Genomic DNA, 19918 nt, shown 5'->3' on the forward strand with positions numbered 1-19918 from the left:
GTTTGTTACTATGGCAGCTCTGAGCAGTCTGACAATGTTAAAACGTTTGCTGATGCTTATTAATTTATCAGGGTGGGAAAAAAAAAGAAAAAAAAAAAAAGAATGGCTTGTATTGATTCCGTTGGGGAAAATAAAAGCCACATCCTCTACTTTCCATAAGGCACTAGTGCTGAGTGATGGAAAGGAGCTGAGCTGCAAGTAAATGCTACACAAACTCCAGATTTGAGGGACCGTGTTAAGGCAGACCAGGTCCTCACACATACATACTGCTGTATTTTCCAAGTCTTATTTCCAGATAGAAAGAAGAAAAACAACAAGCAGTGAACAACTCCGAAATCACCAAAAGCTGCATGTACAGCACAGTGATAATCCCAGAAATAAAATCCTCCAACTGAGAAATGGTTCTTTATTTACCATGAAACTGTGATCCTTTGCTAGAAATTACTGAAAAGAGAAAGCTTTTTAAGCTCATCCTTAACATGATTCCTTTTATTAGCAATACAAAATTTGCCTTTGAGCTTTCTCATTCCTTCCCACTATGTCTGCATATATATATGCAAATTATTGTGCAGATTTCCCTTCTCTGAGTACACCACATATCTCTGAAACAGTTGGCAGGCCCTTGGGGGGTGTTGCCCAGACAGCTGTGCAATCAGCTGAGTAAATCAGCTAATTAAAGAAACAAAGAGAATGCAAAAATTATTAAAGAGATGCCAGTTTATAATGTTGTTCAGCACCTCCGTATCTAAAAAAGCACAGCAAGCATAGCATGGAATAAAGGTGCTTGTAAATTTGGGAACAAACTACTGCCAAAATGACAATGATGCCAGTTTCACTCAAACGTTAATGTGGAATTCATGGTTTTTGTTCTTACTTATGCTTTGTAGTTTAAATCAACTTAATATAAATTATTTCAGCATTTCATTTTAAATGGACAAAACACAAGCAGTAATGTCAGTTCCATAACTGATTTCAGTATGTAAAAAATGGTCATTAACTTCTCCTTGACCTTAGGTGTAGAACTAATATTGAATTTGCACAGAGGGTCCTCATTATGCTTGTCTAGCTTCCATCCAGAAGAAATAAGTTCCCAAGGGTCTGAGTGCTACAAGCCATTTTTCAGAACTCAAATAGGAAACAGATCTCCTTAAAATTATGCAAAAAACATTTCCTCTCATTGCAGAATTTATCAAAAGGAACAGATAACAGAAAGGGTAGGAATCTGAAATCTAAACAGAGCAAAGCCAGGCTGGTAAGAAAGGAGGCTGACAGATGTAGATTTGGTCTGTCTGATCCACACATCATTAAAGCACTGTTCCTTTTCACTGCATCTGAACAACCACAGGAAGAGCAAACCTCATTCTGAATGAGACTCAGGCCCGCCTACGTTATATAGCCATTGTAAATTAAAGAATGAGCAAAGCAACCAATATTTCCCAATTTTCGGCTCATAGCCAGAAGCCTTGGCGGCTGTTCTCTCAACATTCTAGTACAATACTTCTGCTAGAAAGTTCTGTTTATTTCAACTGATGCTTTCACTTGGTTTTGAAGGCCCATATTTCATCCAAAATGGCAGTGCATTCGAAGGATGGGATTTGTAATCTCTAGCAAAACAAGGGGGGAGCTTCCTACCAGATAGCCTGGCCAGGGGAGGTTTGGTTTTCATTGCCAGACACACCATGATACATACAAAGGAGAAGTCACATTTTACACATGCTTTGTGAACATACGAGCTCATATCTTTTTTTTTTTTTTTTTTAATCAAGGAGAAAAGAAGTGCAGAATGAGTAGCAAACAATATAGGATTACTATAGAAATAGACAAAACTGACATTCTTCATAGAAACAGGAGTTCAAGGGAAACCATTCAATGGCTGAATGCACAAAACTTTACATTTTACCCAGTGCATTTAAACATTTATTCTCATCAGCATATTTAAATAAAAATAATGACAATCAAGCACTAATGAATGGATCTCTAACAGTACTGCTTGAAACAAAGTGCTAGAAAAAGCGGAGGAGATCCCAACACATGATGAGCATGCATGGAGAGAAGCAGGGGGCAAGTTCTTCAGATGGGAGGTGCAGGCACGCACAAGGGACAGTGGCAGAACAGGCTGGTGCAAAGTGAAACACCGCTCTCTGCTTCATGGAAATATCCTACGTGCATAGGAAAGGAACAGGAAACAAAGAGGGCTCTGAACAAATACATTCTGTAAGCTCTACAAATGCCTCTCCCAATGGACTGGAAACAAAGCATTCACCCAGGGACTGCATTTTTGCACAGTTCTTGTCTTTTTGACCTAACCGTGCAATCCCTTTCTGTGTATTTGCAAAACATCTGTCATCTATGCAGCTATTTTTTATTGCTCATTTTTACATGCAAGCGCTTTATAAATCATGCAGAAATAACAACACCCGAATTCTGAAACAACTACAGAAGAACTGGCCATCTCCTTGCCAAATCATGGGGTGGCACAATCCAGGTGGTCACCACATCAGCCACAGCACAGCAGAGCACAGTAGAGTATCCCTCAACAGTACTACAGTCCAGGCTGCACAGCACTAAGAGTAGCACTTCTTAGTGCCAGAGGCAGCCTGAGCCCACCTTCTTGGTATGCCTGAGCTCAAGGGCAGTGAGAGAAACCCATAGGATGCACTGGGCTATGCGGGTGGGCATTGCTTTCAATAAAGCACGAAACTTTTGGAAAGGATCATTTAAAGAAGCCAAACAAATGACCTCCGTTAGTTTAAGGCACCATATCGTTAAAATACAATGTAATTTTTAAAATATTGCTGTTTTCAGGTATAACTTTTATGCTTTTTAACCCCATTTCAATGGGAAAATATAAAGTCACTGAGACCAAGCATGACTCTCCTGCACCTAGTAGCGGACACTACTCCAGGATGTCTTATAAACACTTGCAGAAGATCTGCATCTTTTTTCACACATTTCACTAAGTTTGACCCTTGCTTTCATGATAAGAGAGCTTGGAGGAAATGCTGTAATGAAATATGGTCTTACATAAATGAACCCACTGCAAAGAAACACAAAAGGACGTAAAAGAGCAGCACGCTTGCTGATATCAGTGTTGTATGCTAGCATTTTCCCACCTTTCAAACTCTCATTTTTTCCACAGGGAAAAATGCACACCTCTGCGGCACAACTGCCATTTCATTCTGTAAATGAAAACAAGTTCTTCCAGTTCCTAAGGATTTTCAATGGCAGAGAACTAATGATAATAATACATGTCCATTTCACACCAGAGATATTGTATATTCCCTTGTTTGAGACCTGTGCATTCAAAGGGTACTTAATGTGTTCCAGACTCAAACACTGAGCTTCTCCATTCTTCAGTGACCTTCATCATGTATTTGCAACCTCATTTTTCAACCACGTGTATAAATCATCTGACTCAAATTCTTAAGGATTTCAGAGTCGATGTAACAACTCTACTGCAGGTGAGTAATAACATAACATAGGACATTCACATAGCATGGATTGATTAATTATTCTAAGTTATTATTAGAACAATTCAAATAGTATTTCTAGTTATTATAAAGAAATGTCACCAGAAAGTCTCACACGGATCTGCGCTACTTGAGGAAATGGGCTGAATGGGAAAGACACAACTTCCTGAGCTAACAAAGCCGATAAAGCAGCAGAACGCTGCCAGACGGGTCCCCTGGGCTCCTTCCCACACCACTCCCCACCCATCCATTAGAGCTGCCATCCTCGCTTTGCACTGGTTCCAGCACCACTCAGCCCTGAGAGGAAGGATCTAAACGTACTGAGTACTTGGGAGGAAAAGTTGCATATAAAATGCAATACTGGTAAATGCAAACTTATTCCCATAGGAAAAATTATATGTACCTGTACGCAGGCAACAAGCAAGTCTCTGCTACAGCTCTGTGCAGTTTCATTTTCTAAACTTAACGCTCGATAGGGATCAAAAAGAAAAACACACAGACAGAAAAGGAAGAGGATTAGTAATTAATTGGTATGTTACCGAACAGAACACAAATAGAAAATACCATAATACTCCTGCATAAGCTGGTGTGTTTCTGTGTTTTAAATACCTCGTGCTGTTCCGGTTGCTTCATCCCAAAGTAACATAATAGAAGATGAAGCAAAGATGATCAGCTTTAATGGAAGAGATTTAGAATGAGGAATAAGTAGCGTTTTAGCCTGAAAATGAGACAGCTCACTGGGGATATGACAGAAGGGCACAAAACAGTACAAAGATGGACTGGGGATGGGTTGTTCACCACTTGCATAACTGAAGAGCAGTATCACAACACCTATCATCATGGGGATTGTGTTTAAAACAGACAAACAAAAAATGCTTTCACACTCCTCTAACTGTAAGACTCAGTGCCACAAGATGGTCTGAAGTAACAATGGGTTCAAAAAGCAATCTGACAAATCAATGGTAAGAGAGTTCACCAGGGGCTACCCATTGCAGCAGAATGAGTACAGCAAAATCCCTCTTCCACAGATGGGTGGAGGCTGAGTGAGCATATCAGGACTGTCTCTACTTGTTCTGTTTCCCTGCCCTAAGCATCCTCTACTCATCACTACAGTGGGATCAAAACTGGATGCACTTTTAACTCAAACCAGACCTAATTGCTGCTGTGTTTCTAACCTGGTAATGTTGCTTCAGGTGTGCTCAAGCACAGCCATGCTGCAGCTCCAGTGGCACTCAGGAGGTGGCACAGCTGCTGCTGGGAGGGAGAGCTGCTCACAGCCTGTAAGGCTCAAGCCCTACTGGTGTGAGCTCACACCAAATCGCCTGCCCTGTTCTTCTCAGGAAAGAGAGAAGAAAACCCCCTGCCCTGTTTGTTCCCATGCCATGGTGTGCAGCTAGTGCTCAGAAATGCCCGATTTCTTGCTTGTGGACAGGATTAGCATGAGCACAGAGCATCCACCTGACAGACTTTGATCAGATGTGATATACCCGTGTATCTCTGCCACTGGCTAAACCTCCAGCCTTAGGCTATTTGCTGCATTTTCTCCCTGCTTTAGCTGCCTTCTCTAACACATAAGGAACATGTCATGAGCCATGACAAGCAATTGAGATAAATGCCAGCCCTTGTAAAGCTTCAGAACAGAGGCTGCCTCTCTGTTCTGCTCCAGCACACTTGTAGCGATCACAAACCAGCAAGGTATAAATAAACACCACAATTCTAATTGCCAAGTGCCTACAATTAAAAAAAAAAGTTATCTTCTGCTCCATTACGTGCTTCCCAAGACCTGTTACCAAATCAAGAATGACAGCATTTAATCTGTTTATTTCTGATATTAAGCAAGAACAATTTTAATGCATTTTTATATGCCATAGAGAAGTGCACAGGCTCGTTTTTTCTTCGTAGGTCAACTTTATTATGAGAGCTTTATTCTTGTGAAATATGCTTTGTAGTCAACAGTGCAACTGAAGACCATCAAAACTTCAGGATTACAGGTATTAATTTTACTCCTTTTGCATTGCTTAGTTTCATTTGCAAAGAAGCCACCAATGTTAAGTTCCCCCTGCATGAGGGCTCTCAAGCACCTACCTACCTGCTTCCCCCTTGATGTATGTTGCTGAGTGTTATAGATGCAGCATACATTTTAAATATGAACAGGGAGATCTCCACAGCATACAGGTTTTTTATTTCTCGGATTCCGCATTTTTCCTTCAGCCATCTGACAGTTTTATGCTTGTTCTTATACTCTTCCACTCCACAAAAAAAGACCAAAGAATGCCTCTGGAGGAAAAACATTCTTGCCCACACCGTGCAGACTTCACTTTCTGCTGATGCTGTCCACCCAGTAAGAATCTGATACTCTGCCCTACTCCACATCAGGCTCACGTCTCTGTCTTCATTCACAGAGCATTTTGTCAGCAGATACAGACAGTGTCTAGATCTCTGATCTGAAACAGCTGCTGCTGCTGTTCCAGCCCAAGAACTGAAATAGCCGTAATTACTGCTTCTCATACACTGAATTTCTTTGACTGCTACATAGCAACCTAAGTTTTATTCCACTGCTTATTTCGCCCTGATAACCAAAGGCAATGCTTCCCCTATCCAAGCACAGCAGACCTCAGAGACTGGAGTCTATTCGGCTCTCACAGAGGCTGTAGTTCTCACGTGCTTGCGTAGCACTTTTATGCAACATAACATAGTGATTGTCACAATAGCTCTAGACAAGCAGTATTATAGGTTTTAACAGCCAGTTTTTCTAATACAATTAAATCACTGGAAAGCATCTCTCTAAAGGCAGAAGTATATCCAGAAATAAGGTAATTCAGGAACAAACTGCACAGTCTTTATTTTAATTTAAAAAAAAAAAATTTCAAGTTTTGCTCTTTGTGATAGTGTTAGCTGGCTGTCTGGAGGAAATATTTCAAAACACTTATTTAAAAACCACCAAGCCATCAAAAGCAGCACATAAACGTCTGTATAACAGCTCTAGGGTTTGCATGCAGACCAAAGGAAAGGTCTCAGTGAAGACAGACCCCACCCAGCACGCAGACCCACCCAGCAGGCAGGACAAGGGCTGCAGCCCATGCTCAGCCTAGGAACCAAACCAGGGCCACCAGCCCAATAGCCATGTGCCACAGTTTTAAAGCCAAAATAAACTCTTTGTCCATTTCCTGGAATTATATAGACTCTTGGACAAGGTTAGAAGAACAATATCTTAGAAAGATCCTGTGGCTTTTAGTTCCAGAAGCACTTTCTGTGAAATACGCTTTACTTCAGCAGCACAGCACACCACAGCCTGACTGTTCGCAATAACTGCTATGCTGTGAACTTAACCATCAGCAATAAAATAAATAAGTATCATAATCAACCACTCTAATTTACTCTGTTCCTACTGAAGTACAGGTGTTAGCATAAATTAGACCTTACAGTTAAGCCTGTTCATGTAGCTATTTATCTTTTTAACAGTTGTCCATGATGAGGCACAAAGAAATGCACATTTCAAAAACAAGTGTGCCTGGTTTGGGCTAAAACTGTGTAAAGAGTTGTCTTTCATTCAGATTGAAACTGATTTTGCTTATGTTTCCATTAACATATTACGAAGGGCCGATCAGCACTTCAGAGCTCTGCAGGGAGCTTTGTTTATTTAAGGCTGAATTTTTTAACTAAACCATTTCTGTCTGCTCAACATGGGCTGCCATTCCACCAGCACAAGGGTGACTCCAAGAACTGCCCTCCTTTCCCATTTTTATACCCTGCAGCTCATTCCCAATCCAGTTGCCCCAGTCCCACATCACAGGGACACAACAGTTTATGGAGCCATCCGCCAAACAGAAAAGAGATGCTAATTCAGGTTAAAACAAACTCTTTTAGGGAAAGGAGCTTCTATTCACAAACAGTTGCTGTAATAACATTTGCCAAAAGAACTGAAGATGAGACATAGGGACAGAGATTTCTTGGAGCTGTATAACTGCTAAGAAAAAGCTTTGAGGAACCATACACTTGACCCATTTTACAGCAAAACAAAAGGAATCCTTCAATCTCTCCTTAGAATACCCTGTTGTTTTTTTTCTGCATTGAACCAGAGCAGAAGCATTTCCATGTTCAGCCATCATAATTCAGGGAGACTGGGCTGGCACCAAGTGAGGACAGCAGCAGAGGGCTGCTGACATTGCTAACTACCACAGCAGCTTCAAAAGCCAAGTGATGATACTCAGAGAATTATGCAGCTCTGAATTCACATTTACATGTAATTGTTTTCTGTGGATTTACAGGTGACCATGGTATTTCTATATCTGGCCAAAGATGCATGACAGTGTCTGAAATATTCTTTTAATATGGAAGTATTTGCAGAAATACCAGCCACATCTTCTGGTGCCTTGAGTTTACAGTGTCATTTTGTGCACAGTGGTGTGTTGCATATAATAAGTTTTTGCTGTACTTGCAAGCAGCAGATAGACAGACGGATACAGATCCTATGACACCATATCATTAGCAAGTCAAAAAATAGCTCGAAGTATAAGATCTATTACCTCAATTTCTAGCAAAAATCACTGAAGTCACAAGAGATGCTCAGTGAAATTACTCCCAAAGACCTCTAAGGCTTTGGGAACATGCCAGTAATTTAAGTCAACTCCATTTCTGTTTTGCTCTGGCAATACATTCATCTCTCCCTTTGCCAAAGGCAGTTTGCCCTGACTGCACATTAACAGGCGAAGACACCTGAGAGTTAACCCTGTACAGGAGCATGTGTCTGCTCACATAGGTATGGTTAGTTCCTTTGCAAAGCCAGGAAAGTGGCTGTGCTGATAAACACTGACAGAGGTGAATGACCAGATTTCAGTACCCTTACACATGCTGTAATGCTCATATTCTCAGATTTTCAATTACCTTTCCCCTTTCTGGCTTCATAACAGAATTGCTGCTGTAGTCATTTGGGTGCATCAGACAAGACCTCAGGAAAGAAATCCCTCATGCACAAAGTTGGTCTTTTGCTTAAGATAAGGAAGTGCACCTGATCAGCCAAGTAAAACACAGCAAAGATGGCATGAGATGCCAGGCCGTACAACAAACACTGGGAAACTATCAGCTTATTTGTCTGTTATGAAGTGCAAAGCCAGAGGTAATAACAACATTAGCCAGCAAGAGATCTGTGTTCAATTCAAGCGTAGCACTTGTATTTTACCAGCAAGGCCATTAGATGTGATGGTAAGAAGAGCTAAGCTTCACACGAACTGTACAGTGCCCTGAATGCAGATTCTCCAGTGAGAGGGGAATGAGCTCCATCTTTGCCTCCCAATTTAATAGGACAGCAACAAAAATATAAATACTTTAACAACAAAAGGGAGCAGTCTTATACAAACCTCTCCCCAGTCTGACTCACCTGACTTCCTGGCTTTCAAGGCAATGACAGCAGCCAGCTCTCTCTGAACCTAAAATACCAGGAAAGGAAAGGATGGTTATTGTTACTGATATGCAGTAAAACAAACAAAAAAAGCAACTCTGCTGGATACAGAGTATCAGTATTTTGGAGCAATAAACTGCAGGTGGCATTACACAGAAAGTCTCAAAACTGCAGTCAATTTTCTAGGAAATCTATTTCTTTTTTTCAGCTGGGAATCCTGCGACAATGATTTTGTTTCAACCTTAATCGAATGTAAATATTGCACCTTTCTTAGGGAATGGCTAATTCAGTAGCTTGACATGCAATTTATTTGTGCAGCATATCTCCTTCACAAGCACACACTTAAGGCTTCTTCCTTTTCTTCTTAAATGTTTATTTTATCTCTACTGAGCACCCTTGTAGCCTTGGACTTCTGCGTGACTGCAGCACAGGCACATTGCCCATGCTGGGGTTTGGCTAAGGTTTGTGAATATAAGTGACATTCACTTTCGCAGCCTCGAGGAAGGAACAACCTCTCCTATTTGCACAACTGACCATTTCAGGACCGAAATTTGGCTCCTATTTCTGCATGTTCACCTGCAGCTATCTAGTTACCAGGTTTTCAGGCTATCTTACCGGGATGTGATGAAATTACTGCCACGCCAGCCAACTCCCTCTCTCAGCCTCTTGTCTCTGCTTTTCTGCATTCCCTCTACTTTCCATATAATCTCTATGCTAGCAGACACAGTTTCTTTAACCACCTCACCCCTAGAATATTTTCCCTCTTTTCCTTTAAAAAAAAAAAAAAAAAAAAAGAATTACTAAGTTTCCACATTATGCATATTTCATTTATGCTGTATACTTCTCACTACCATCACCTATCTCCCTGTAGCTGCCTCAAGTGCTTTGAGGACACACAGAACCCCAGGTGCTCTCCTGCATACACCACAATGCTTCCCTCCCTCTGCCGCATCCAATTGTCCCAGCTCCCTTTGTTTCCCAAAGCAGCCTGTCCTGAGAATAACAAAAGAATGGTGGGACACTCCAACAGTTTTTCTGGGGATTGTCTTATCTCTCTGCACAAAGTCATTTGCATGGCTCACTAGCTATTTTGTCTAACAGACCTGTGCACAGCCCAGGCTATTCTGACGCAGGAGTTTTGGAATATGATTTCTAAAAGGATGCAAATTTAAAACATCATTTGCAAGACATGGTGTATGACCAGAACTACGCCCATGAAGAGCCCCTGTATTAGCACAGTCAATAACAACAGTCTATATCCCATTCACAACACTGAAGAAAAGTTTAAAACTGTAAGACCAAAATAATCAATGTTATATTGCTCTGAGCAGAAAGACAGGCTGCAACGGCTACCAGGTGAAGACAAAATTGCATGGGACATGTCAGGACAATGGTAACCCTGCATCCGCTCATCACACAGCTGCCACCCAGCAGCCTGCTCCATGTGGGGCAGAAAGCAGTCATACCAGAGGCCACATCCTTCCTTCCCTTATGGCAAAGGAAGTGACAGCTTTTTTGCTGTCTTTGCAAGGTACAAGGATCTTTTCTACTCCTTGATGCTGCCCCATGGAAAGGGACCTACTTTTCTGCCGCTCCAAGCAGGAAAGTATGAAGGCAGTGCCACAGATCGCTTAAATGCTGTCCTGTTTCCAGCACAATTGTGCAAGCTGGCAATATCACCTTCCCTTCCTTCCTTCCTGTATACTTGTTCCCACGTCTGGAGAACTGTTAATCATGTTTAATATAAGCACAAATTGCAAGCATGATAGGAAAGAACTTTTTTCTTTTTCTTTTTTTCTTTTTGGCAAAACAACTTGCATGCTTACTTGCAACATTTAATATACACAAGTAATAACACACAAGCTATCCAGAGAGATTTTACATAAAAGCCCAAGCCGTTTCAGAATAACCCCACCAGCACTTCTCTTGGATAAACCATTCAGATCTCATACTCTTTGTTAATCTCAGCAGGAGGTACCAATATCAGTGCCCCAGGTGCAGACAATATGAAATAGTGCACTGATGACTCATCTTTATCTTTAAGTGTTTAAAAAACACATTATCTCAGCATAAGCCTTAGGAGACATAACAGTCTTCAACAGTTGTAAACATATCAATTAATCCAATCAAACAGAATTGGAAAAATGCAAATCTCTTTGTGAGCATAAAAAAAACAAAGAATCCAAACACCACCTTCCTAGAAACAGGAGAAAAAGCAGCACTGAGGTATCCTGCTATTCTGTGTACAGTATTACTTTCTCTTACAAGGTAGAACTTCCTAAATTTGAACGACAGTGTTATCATCACAGGCAATAACAGCACTACTTTTCTGAATTTTCTCTATATTAAGAAAAATGTTGTTGGTAGGTGCCAAAAACGTAGCTGGCGTTGAACTTAATCTGACCAAAACCTTTAAGCTAAAATAGGAGGGGAAAAATTGTCCCTTTAGTCTTACTATTAAGCAAGCATTCCTTCCTCAAAGGGTTTCATCCTGTCTTTCTGAGCTCCCTCTCATAGGATTCATTTCAGTCACTAAGAATTGGTACTGCTAAGCATCCTTCTGGATTTGCCTGGTGTCCCTAGATTTCATAATCTATATGCTTTTTGTCTATTTTAGCGGAAATGCACTTGACATCTCCGCTGGACACGCAATTCCCGTGCATCATTACACCAAAGGAAATCAGTGTACAACATTCATTCCTCGCTGCACACAAGCTACACATTACCATACTTCTTCCCAATAGGATTTCAGTTACTGCCTGTTTAACAAAATCAAGTCCCACATCACATTGCAGATAATAATCTAGACTCAAAGTAAAATATATATTCAAACAAGAGCTATGCCTACCGTAATAAATGGAGATATTAAATAAATAAAAAAAATTGTTTATACATGTAGCATGTCACCACAAAGTGAGCACTATCTAAATAGCATCCCATTTTGAGTAGCAATGCAGATGTCAAGATTGATTCAGTCTTAAAAACCAGCTCACCTCATTGTGTTTACAGAAATATTATTATTACAGTCAAAACAGAATGTCCTGTGCATGCACCTTGCTACATCTTATTCAGTTTTCCTTTTGCAATAAGAAAGAGTAAGAGTATTCATATGGAGTGGTACCCATGTGTATGCCTGCTTCCTCAAATACGAGCAATAAATTTATACGGTTAATCTTCCCATCCTCAAAAAACAGAGATGGATTAAAAAAATGTGCAGTTTAATTCACATTTTTGTACCTCAGGTAATGACAGTATGATGGACTCCAAATAAATGCAGTACCTGGATGTCTTCTTAAGGTACCAGGAAACTGTATTTCCCAGATGCACTGCATTAACACCTCAGTATTCTCTTTTACCTTATCACAAGGTGATGCAACAAAAACACTCAGAGACATCTCAAAGTGCTCTGGTTTTAACAGACAGTGCTACAAGACCTTTTAGATGCAGCTCCTTCTTTGGGACATGACATAGAATTCATTGCAGCTCTGGAATGCTTCTTTAAACCCAGGAGCGATCTTTACGTTTTTCCTAAATACTCATTGCAATGGAGTATAAGATGAGAGCATGAAGCTCAATAGGTTCCATTCAGTTACCTACACTGACTCTGCTTCTTCCACTGTAGAGCAACTTGTAAAGAAAAAACCAACACACAACCAAGTTAGTTTCTTGTATTTTGTATCTGACTCTGCTCTTAAAAGAGGTGTATTCCATGGATTATATAGACAGATGAGAAAAAAAAACCTCTGCAGTTTTCTCCAATTGCCCTTCTGATTTGGTCTCATTCACCACAGCCACTCTTATCTTCTATGATCTCTATAGTCATTGTTTAAAACTAAGTGTATTTCCTTTCCTAACCATTTCAACTGGCTGAGTCATCCTAAAACATACAAATTGTGCAGTGAATGTGAGAAGCAGAGTTATGCAAAAGAAACAATACCTGGTAACAAAGAATATTAGGGAGAAATAAGAGAAAGGCCAACAAAACAAGCCAGACTGCAGTAAAAATGAAAGAGGTGAAATGAGGAATTCACCACCCTTGTGCAGGTGTCTGTGCCAGTCACTCTATTCCCTTTATAGAGAGTGAATACATCACCATTACAGCTTAAGGCATGATTGCTTTTTGTAAAAGCAGACTTCCAAAATAAATCACACATTCAGCAGCCTAAAAATGCCTATTTCTACTCCCTGGCTCTATGGAGTGCCTGGGGAAACTAGCTTAAGGTAGATGCTTGCCACATGGCCACTTGTATTTAGGTGAGGTGCATTCTATCCTTTGCAATAGCAAAGCTTTAGTAGGAATAGAGAAGTACACAATTAGACCTTAAGCACACCCATGCCTACAAGTTCTCTTTGCACTTTCCAACACTAAGCCAGTGATTTATATGTTAGGTACACAGACTCCTTGGCTGGGGAGATCTTCCCAATCAGTTTATATATTTAAATTTGGAAATTCAGTCTCTAAAAAAGAAAACCTGGCACAGGAGCATCCTTCTGACCTGACACAGAATGTTTTAATCCGTTATAGGAAAGACAAAGAGGAGACAGCAGTAGTATCTCTGCAGGCTGTTTTCCCCTATTGCCTGATGGGATTTGAAACTCTGTACCTAGAAACGCATGAAAAAGTAAAATCTAATCTCTAGCTGCTTTAGTGCTGGGCTGGAGGCAAGATTCTTCACTTCTGGAAGACTAATCTGAAGAATACTGTGAGCAGATTCTGAACTACGGATTCTTCAAGTAAGAGTGGTTTAATTCTGTACAGAATACAAGAATATTCAGTGAACCAAAAAAGAATACACTGCGAACAAATTTCCAGTCATGACCCTCATGGTTGGCTTTCTGCTTCAGCTCATAGGGCTCTTTCCAAGAAAAAAAACATAGAGAACCTATATCCTGATGAGGACAGCATCCTGCTGAACAGTGAAAGCTGAGAGTTCAATTCCCCTTGAAGCACATGAATGCTCACCATGAAGCCTTAAGAAGAATATTAGATCTCAGACTACTGGATGGAGGAAATGGAGTAAAGCAATATTACAGATTATATTTCAGCTTCCCTTAGAGGGAGAAGTTAATATATAAATGTTAAAATTTGAGGTATTCTGCTCTGTTCTCAGGGTTTTTGTCCACAGTTCGACTAGAAAATTGATACGGAGAGCCTGTACAAACAAAAAAAGCAGGAAAAAAAAAATCAGTTTTTTTTGACACCACCATGCCAATGAATGGGCCTCAGGCCATCTGGAAATGCAGTTGCCTAATTTTTCTTTTTAGTTAGCTGCAGTGGTAAAACAGCTCATTAAAAATAAAACAAAATTGAACATACGTCTTACTGTTGGAATCGCCAAGGATGTAGTTCAAAGGTTTGACCTTGCAAGATAGATGAGAAGCACTCTGAACTCAATGTCAATTACTCAAATGTTTAGAGATGCGCATTCTCCTCCAATGCGTCCATCAACAGTTTGATCCAGTGCTCTCAACATGTTTTTTTGAGGAAAAACACATTCTTTTAGTTTTGAGAGAGGAAGCTTTTGATGGGTACTGGCAACATTCAATCAAAAAAGTGGTTTAGAGGGTTTTGTTTGTTTTGTTGTTGTGTTGTAGCTTTTTCTGTATTTTTGCTTTGTTTTTTTAAAATATGACTTTGCAGTAAGTATGTTTTTCTATTTTTTTACTCCAAGTAAAAGTAAAAGTGGAAGAAATCAAGTTTCTGAGTTTCCCATTCTTTCATTTTTAGTGTCAGAAAAAAAAAAGGTAGAAAACAAACAAGAAATTTGAATATAGGGAAAATAAAAAATAAAGAACAATTTACAAACACAGAATTTTCTAACCTCCTAATTTTGCACAAGGTGTTGAGCAAAGAGAATTGCTGTCCTTCCACATCTTTGTAAATATCTTTTGTAAAGACATTTGTCTTTAAAAAGCTCAGCACAAATTTTCCTTCCTTTCAATTTTTCAGAGTTTTCAACATAACCACTTCATTCATTTTTCTCTTCCTTGCTTTCCCCTAGACTATTGCTATGCTCCATTTGACCAAGAGGACCTGAGTGCAAACTAGCTGGCAGAAAAATCAGCGTGATTCTCCAAACTGATATTTCTTGGGACATGAATAACATGGATTATAAGAGAGCAAAACTGCAGTCCTTCCTTGGACTGATTTTAATAGCTGTGTAATTACACACTAAGACTCTAATAGAGCTTCCTCCTTTTAGGGAAAGAAAAAAAAAAAAAAAAAAAGGAGTTTGCATTACAAACGCCTCCTCACTAAAACTTGCTTCTTTAATTTGAAAAGATCCAAAACATGACAGTATTTCAAACACTATCAGTACAAACTTTGATGCAGTGACCTTACCGCAGAAGTGAGACGAGCAAGAATTTCAGCATTGGTTTCTGCTGTATCTTCTATTTTTTGATCAGGCCTTAAAAAACAAAAATAAGATTATATTATTTCTTTCATTCTGTTTCAACATCTTTTGATTTCTGAAAAGCACAGAGCTATGTGGCCAGAGGCACTAATGTAAAAGGGCTTTTGAGATTCTACATCAAAAAGATGACTGCAATGTGACAATAATTAATTGTGTCAGTAACTACAGAGCACCGCCTTTGTACCTTGCTGTCAAGAACTTTTGTGATTGGATTGGCATAAATCAATGAGAGAATTCTTCAGCTACAAAAACATGATGAAAAACTGAAGAACATGGGACATTCTTAATTCAAAGTTGATTATGTGAATACATATTTTGCTGTGCTAAAAACATACGCCATCAGCACAGCAAAGTCTTCCACCTGCCCACCAACCAGCTTTCCTCAAGTGTGGAGAAGCACCTTTAATGGTACGCAAACTTGCACAGATAAAAGCAGGTGGCAGCAAGATTACTATGGGACAGGCGCAGTTTGATATTTATGAAAAAGTAAAATTGAAAAGAATAAAGATAAGAAGCCATAAATTAGCAAACTAAAGTAACAGCTGAGAACACCGTTAGATTGCAATGACAGTAATTCACAAAACAGAAAAGACTTGATGTGTCTTTACAAAAATGGGGCAGTGCATGATGAACTCTTTTAGAAGCTGTCACAGAATTTGCCCATGTGGAAGAAGCCACACTGACAGTGCTGTGGGATAGAAGTATTTTGTCTTTAAAACAGTCTAATTCTCACCAGTAAACTAGCCGTGAGCCCTTCATAAGGCTTACAGACAATCAGAATATTGTCAACCAAGGATACAAGTACGATAGGATAATAACTGTGGGAAGAAGAAAAGGACATCTTTTACTTTTGACAGTTTTCAAGAAGCATGGCATGCCAGTGAGTTGAGCAGATATGCATAACTGCAGCTGCTGTACTAAACATAAATCACTGGTATTAGCAGTTCCTTCTGTCTTTGGCTCAATTATTTAATTGCTCATAAGCCTTGATGTATTTAGAGAGATTACTGACAAGATGTCAGGAATACACAGCTGGAGTATTTGTGGTTTTTACAACCCATGTCCGAAAATTTCTTTCCCAATTAAAAAATTAAGGTCAGAAAGCATTCGATGACACATGCATTCATCCTCTGGCAAGCATATTCAAATCAAAAAGGTAATCTGGATTAGAAAGCACCATCATAATCACAACTACCTTTCCCATTCAAAGATAAAATGTGATTTAATGTTTTAAGTGTTATAAAGAGCCCAAAATAAATAAATAAAAGTTTGCATTTTCTGATCTATTCAGTTTCTCTCTTCCTAATTTGGAACGAGATGAGAATGGCTGACCACTGTCTATGCCTACATTTCACCGCACATCTGATCTTTTCTGATCCTCCCAGAACCAGGACGGGATGAGGTTTTTCTAAATGGGAGGCAAAAGACAGCAGCTCTATACACAGCCACGGATACAGTTCATTAGAAAAGCGCATAACACACTATTTCCATCTTGGGTTTTTTTTAATCTCTTCATCTTCTATTTTAAAATGTTCCCCATATTCATCCACATATGAGCTTCAAGTTCTTATGAAAACATTAATGCACTGAAAACTGTAGCCAACTTCCCAGGATTTGAGAGGAAGATTGTACTTTGATATCCAAGTTAATGAAAATATAGTAGGGCTGGTACTGAACAGAGACCAAAAAGCCCAGTAAACAAGTCTCATGACTGCACTGCCCAGTCTTGGCATACTTGAACAGAGCAAAACACAGGAATGCTTGCCCCAGATCTGCAAACAGGCAGGTCAGATTTGCACAATCACTACCATTCACCACATGGAAGCAAATGAATTGCTTCCCAAGCTGCTGACTGAGGAAGTGATACAGCTGTGCTCATGATCCCATGCCTGGACAGTACCTCAAATACCCAATGTAGAGTCACAATGCTGTATGCTGGGTGTACAATCCACCTACAACACAAATAAAAGACCAGGAATACCTAAGAGTTGTCTCCATTCAGCAAAAGCTTTCCAGGAACCCCAAAGGCACTCACTAAATGGATATCCCATCCTGGATATCTGTATTAAAACCAATCTACCCATAAAAGGGGGTGCTTTTCCAAAGTTAATAAAATGTATATTATTTTTGAACAGAAGATACAGAATGTAGTGTAAAATTTATGAAAATAAAATAAATAAAACAATACAAAGGGGAAAAATCCCATTTCTAATTTTTCCTTCAAATAACTACAAAAGTACTGTTCGTTCCAATAGTCCAAGGCATCCAATGCATTCTGGCACCGGGAATTAGGTGTCGTTATAAACATCTCCATTTGCAAAGAAGGAAGTAGAAGCACATAAAGATTAAGTGTCTGATACAATGCCACTATAGTCACTGGGAAAGAATTCAGGAGGCGCTGAATGAGAGCCTAAGTGACTGCTCAAGTGACTGCAAGGAAATCCATGGCAGAGCTCTGAATACAAATCTTTTGTTCCCAGGTTAAGCCAACATTCACTTATTTTCTATTCAAGCTGAACTTGGCCATGATTAACATTGTGTGTTTAATGACCCCAAGAGGCTTCAACATCAGTCTCACCTCATCTGGCAACATCAACAGTGGCTCAATACTGAGAATACATGCAACAGCATGCTCCTGGGTGAGCAGATCCATGGTACTCCTGGGATCCACCAGTGCACCTGACAACCCAGGCAAGCACAGTACCTTTGCTGCCCATCAGCTTTGCAGAGATAGAGCTCGTTGAGCACCTGGGCACCATGCAAGAAGCTCAGCATTGTACCCTGGTGAACAAGCAGGAGGTCACTGCTCATTTCATCAAAAGTGAGGAATGCAATTAACACAGTAATAATGGCCCTCTCCCTATAAACACAGGGGAAGCCAACAATACAGAAAAATTAATACAAAAAATTAAGGTAGAAAAAGACAGTGCTAAAGGTATCAAAAACAACTGTGTGTGTATTTGGTAAGATAAACACTCACTGCAAGAAAAGGTTTTTAGAATTGCCTTTCTTCATTAAAAGAAACACATCAGTTTATTTAACTTGGTGGGATGACTTTAATACAGACCTCATCACATGTATTCCTTTTCAGATTGTGTTCTAGCAGTTTATTATGTGCATCAGACATGGAGAATTTTGAAACTGGAAAACCCACCTTCCCCTTTTAGTATCACCTTCCCTAGAGACTGTAACACTGCTTAACATTCAGTTCCTTCAATATGTACTTTAAAAAAAAGCACCTCTTCAATCTGACAGGTAAAATCTCCAGAAAATAACTCTTCAGTGACAACATTCCCAAAAGGAATCCAGCTTTGACTAAAATTTGAATAATGTGAGCTGGAAGGAGCTGGAAAGATACATTAAAGAATAATTGTTCAATTTATGTGACAGGGAGCATCCTCCACAAGAAATGCCTGTTACGCTGAAATGATGAAAGAGCAAAGCTGGCATTAAAATAGAGGAACTCTGGTCAAGGTCAGCATGCCTGGCACATTTTTAACTTGAACCTGAAAAGTCTCTAACCCATTCTTTTAGCCAGTATCCTTGATGTAACATGTCAGTATGAACTATCTGGTTTGCCTTTTTGAGTCAAAGCCTTTCTACAAGTAGTCATGAACCATGACAAGTGGCCTCATTTGCAGTGATAATGAGGAAACCCATAATCCCCACTGAAATCAAGATGAAATAGCCCTTATTTAAGGAACAGCCAAATTGTTTACTACTCAAGTAGTCTGGATGACAAGGATTTCTGTTTCCAAAACTATTCAAAGGTTCTGTTCCACATGAGTCATCTGCTTAGAAGATCACACTCAACCCCTGCTTTAGCCAATTTATGGGCTTTGTCCCTTGTCAGAGCTCACTCAAGCTGACCAAATAAATTCATTTTCAGAGGAAGCCTTACTCTAGAACTGTCAGTTTCTGGTCATGAGGGCAGTCAGCAACAGGAGCAGTGATCAAGATTCTGTCTTGAGCCATATACAGAAGTTACTGAGTTCTTTAGCAATCAGCTCACCGCATTTAAGACACAGACAGAATGCCTGAATTCAAGAAACTGGGCTTGAGATATTTCCAGACGCTTTGCACTTTATGCTCTTTTAAATTATTTCTGTTTGATATTTATTTGATCGAGTGCATTTTTAGTATCTACTACATAGAGAAGAAACATTTTGTTACCAAACAAAAAAAAGTTTTGTTTCTGGCATTAAAGAGAAAAGAAAATCATTCTACTGCCAAAGTAAGAATTTTCCACAGCTTAAGTATTATGTTTGAGGCTTCATCACACTAGGGACAATGAAAGAATTTAACCCAACTCATCTACTCTGGCCAGCTCCTGCAGCTCTGCCAAGGCATGAGGGGTCATGAGCCTCCAGACCTCTCACTGACGCCTTTTTCTGTATTTTGGCCTCTCACAGGGACACAAACAAGTATGGTTCTTTCTAGCTGCTTTAAATAGTCAATGTTTAGCAGCTATTTTAGTACAGAAGGTATGTTAACATCCCATGGTGAATTCAAGGGTTGCTGAACTCCCACTACCCCTCCTCAAAGGAAGAGAGAGTGAAAATAATGTGGAAAAAGTCTTGAGGATTGAGATATGGACCGGGATATCACTCATCAGTTACCATCAAAAGCAAAAC

General features: G+C 39.7%; 1 protein-coding gene across 4 annotated transcripts in view; it reads right to left on the reverse strand.

Moving 5' to 3' along the window:
• Positions 1-19918, reverse strand: part of RAPGEF5 (Rap guanine nucleotide exchange factor 5) — a 150855-nt gene that overhangs the window by 95740 nt on the left and 35197 nt on the right. For all 4 annotated transcript variants that reach the window (XM_085226174.1, XM_085226177.1, XM_085226176.1 and 1 more), the window contains exons 6-7: positions 15212-15278; positions 8848-8896 (exon numbers count right to left, since the gene is read on the reverse strand). In XM_085226174.1, the coding sequence (XP_085082300.1) occupies positions 8848-8896; positions 15212-15278 (116 nt within the window). The remainder of the gene's footprint in view (positions 1-8847; positions 8897-15211; positions 15279-19918) is intronic.

The sequence above is a fragment of the Meleagris gallopavo genome, chromosome 6, assembly GCF_905368555.1.
Source record: "Meleagris gallopavo chromosome 6, MGAL_WU_HG_1.1, whole genome shotgun sequence".
Lineage (NCBI taxonomy): Eukaryota > Metazoa > Chordata > Aves > Galliformes > Phasianidae > Meleagris > Meleagris gallopavo.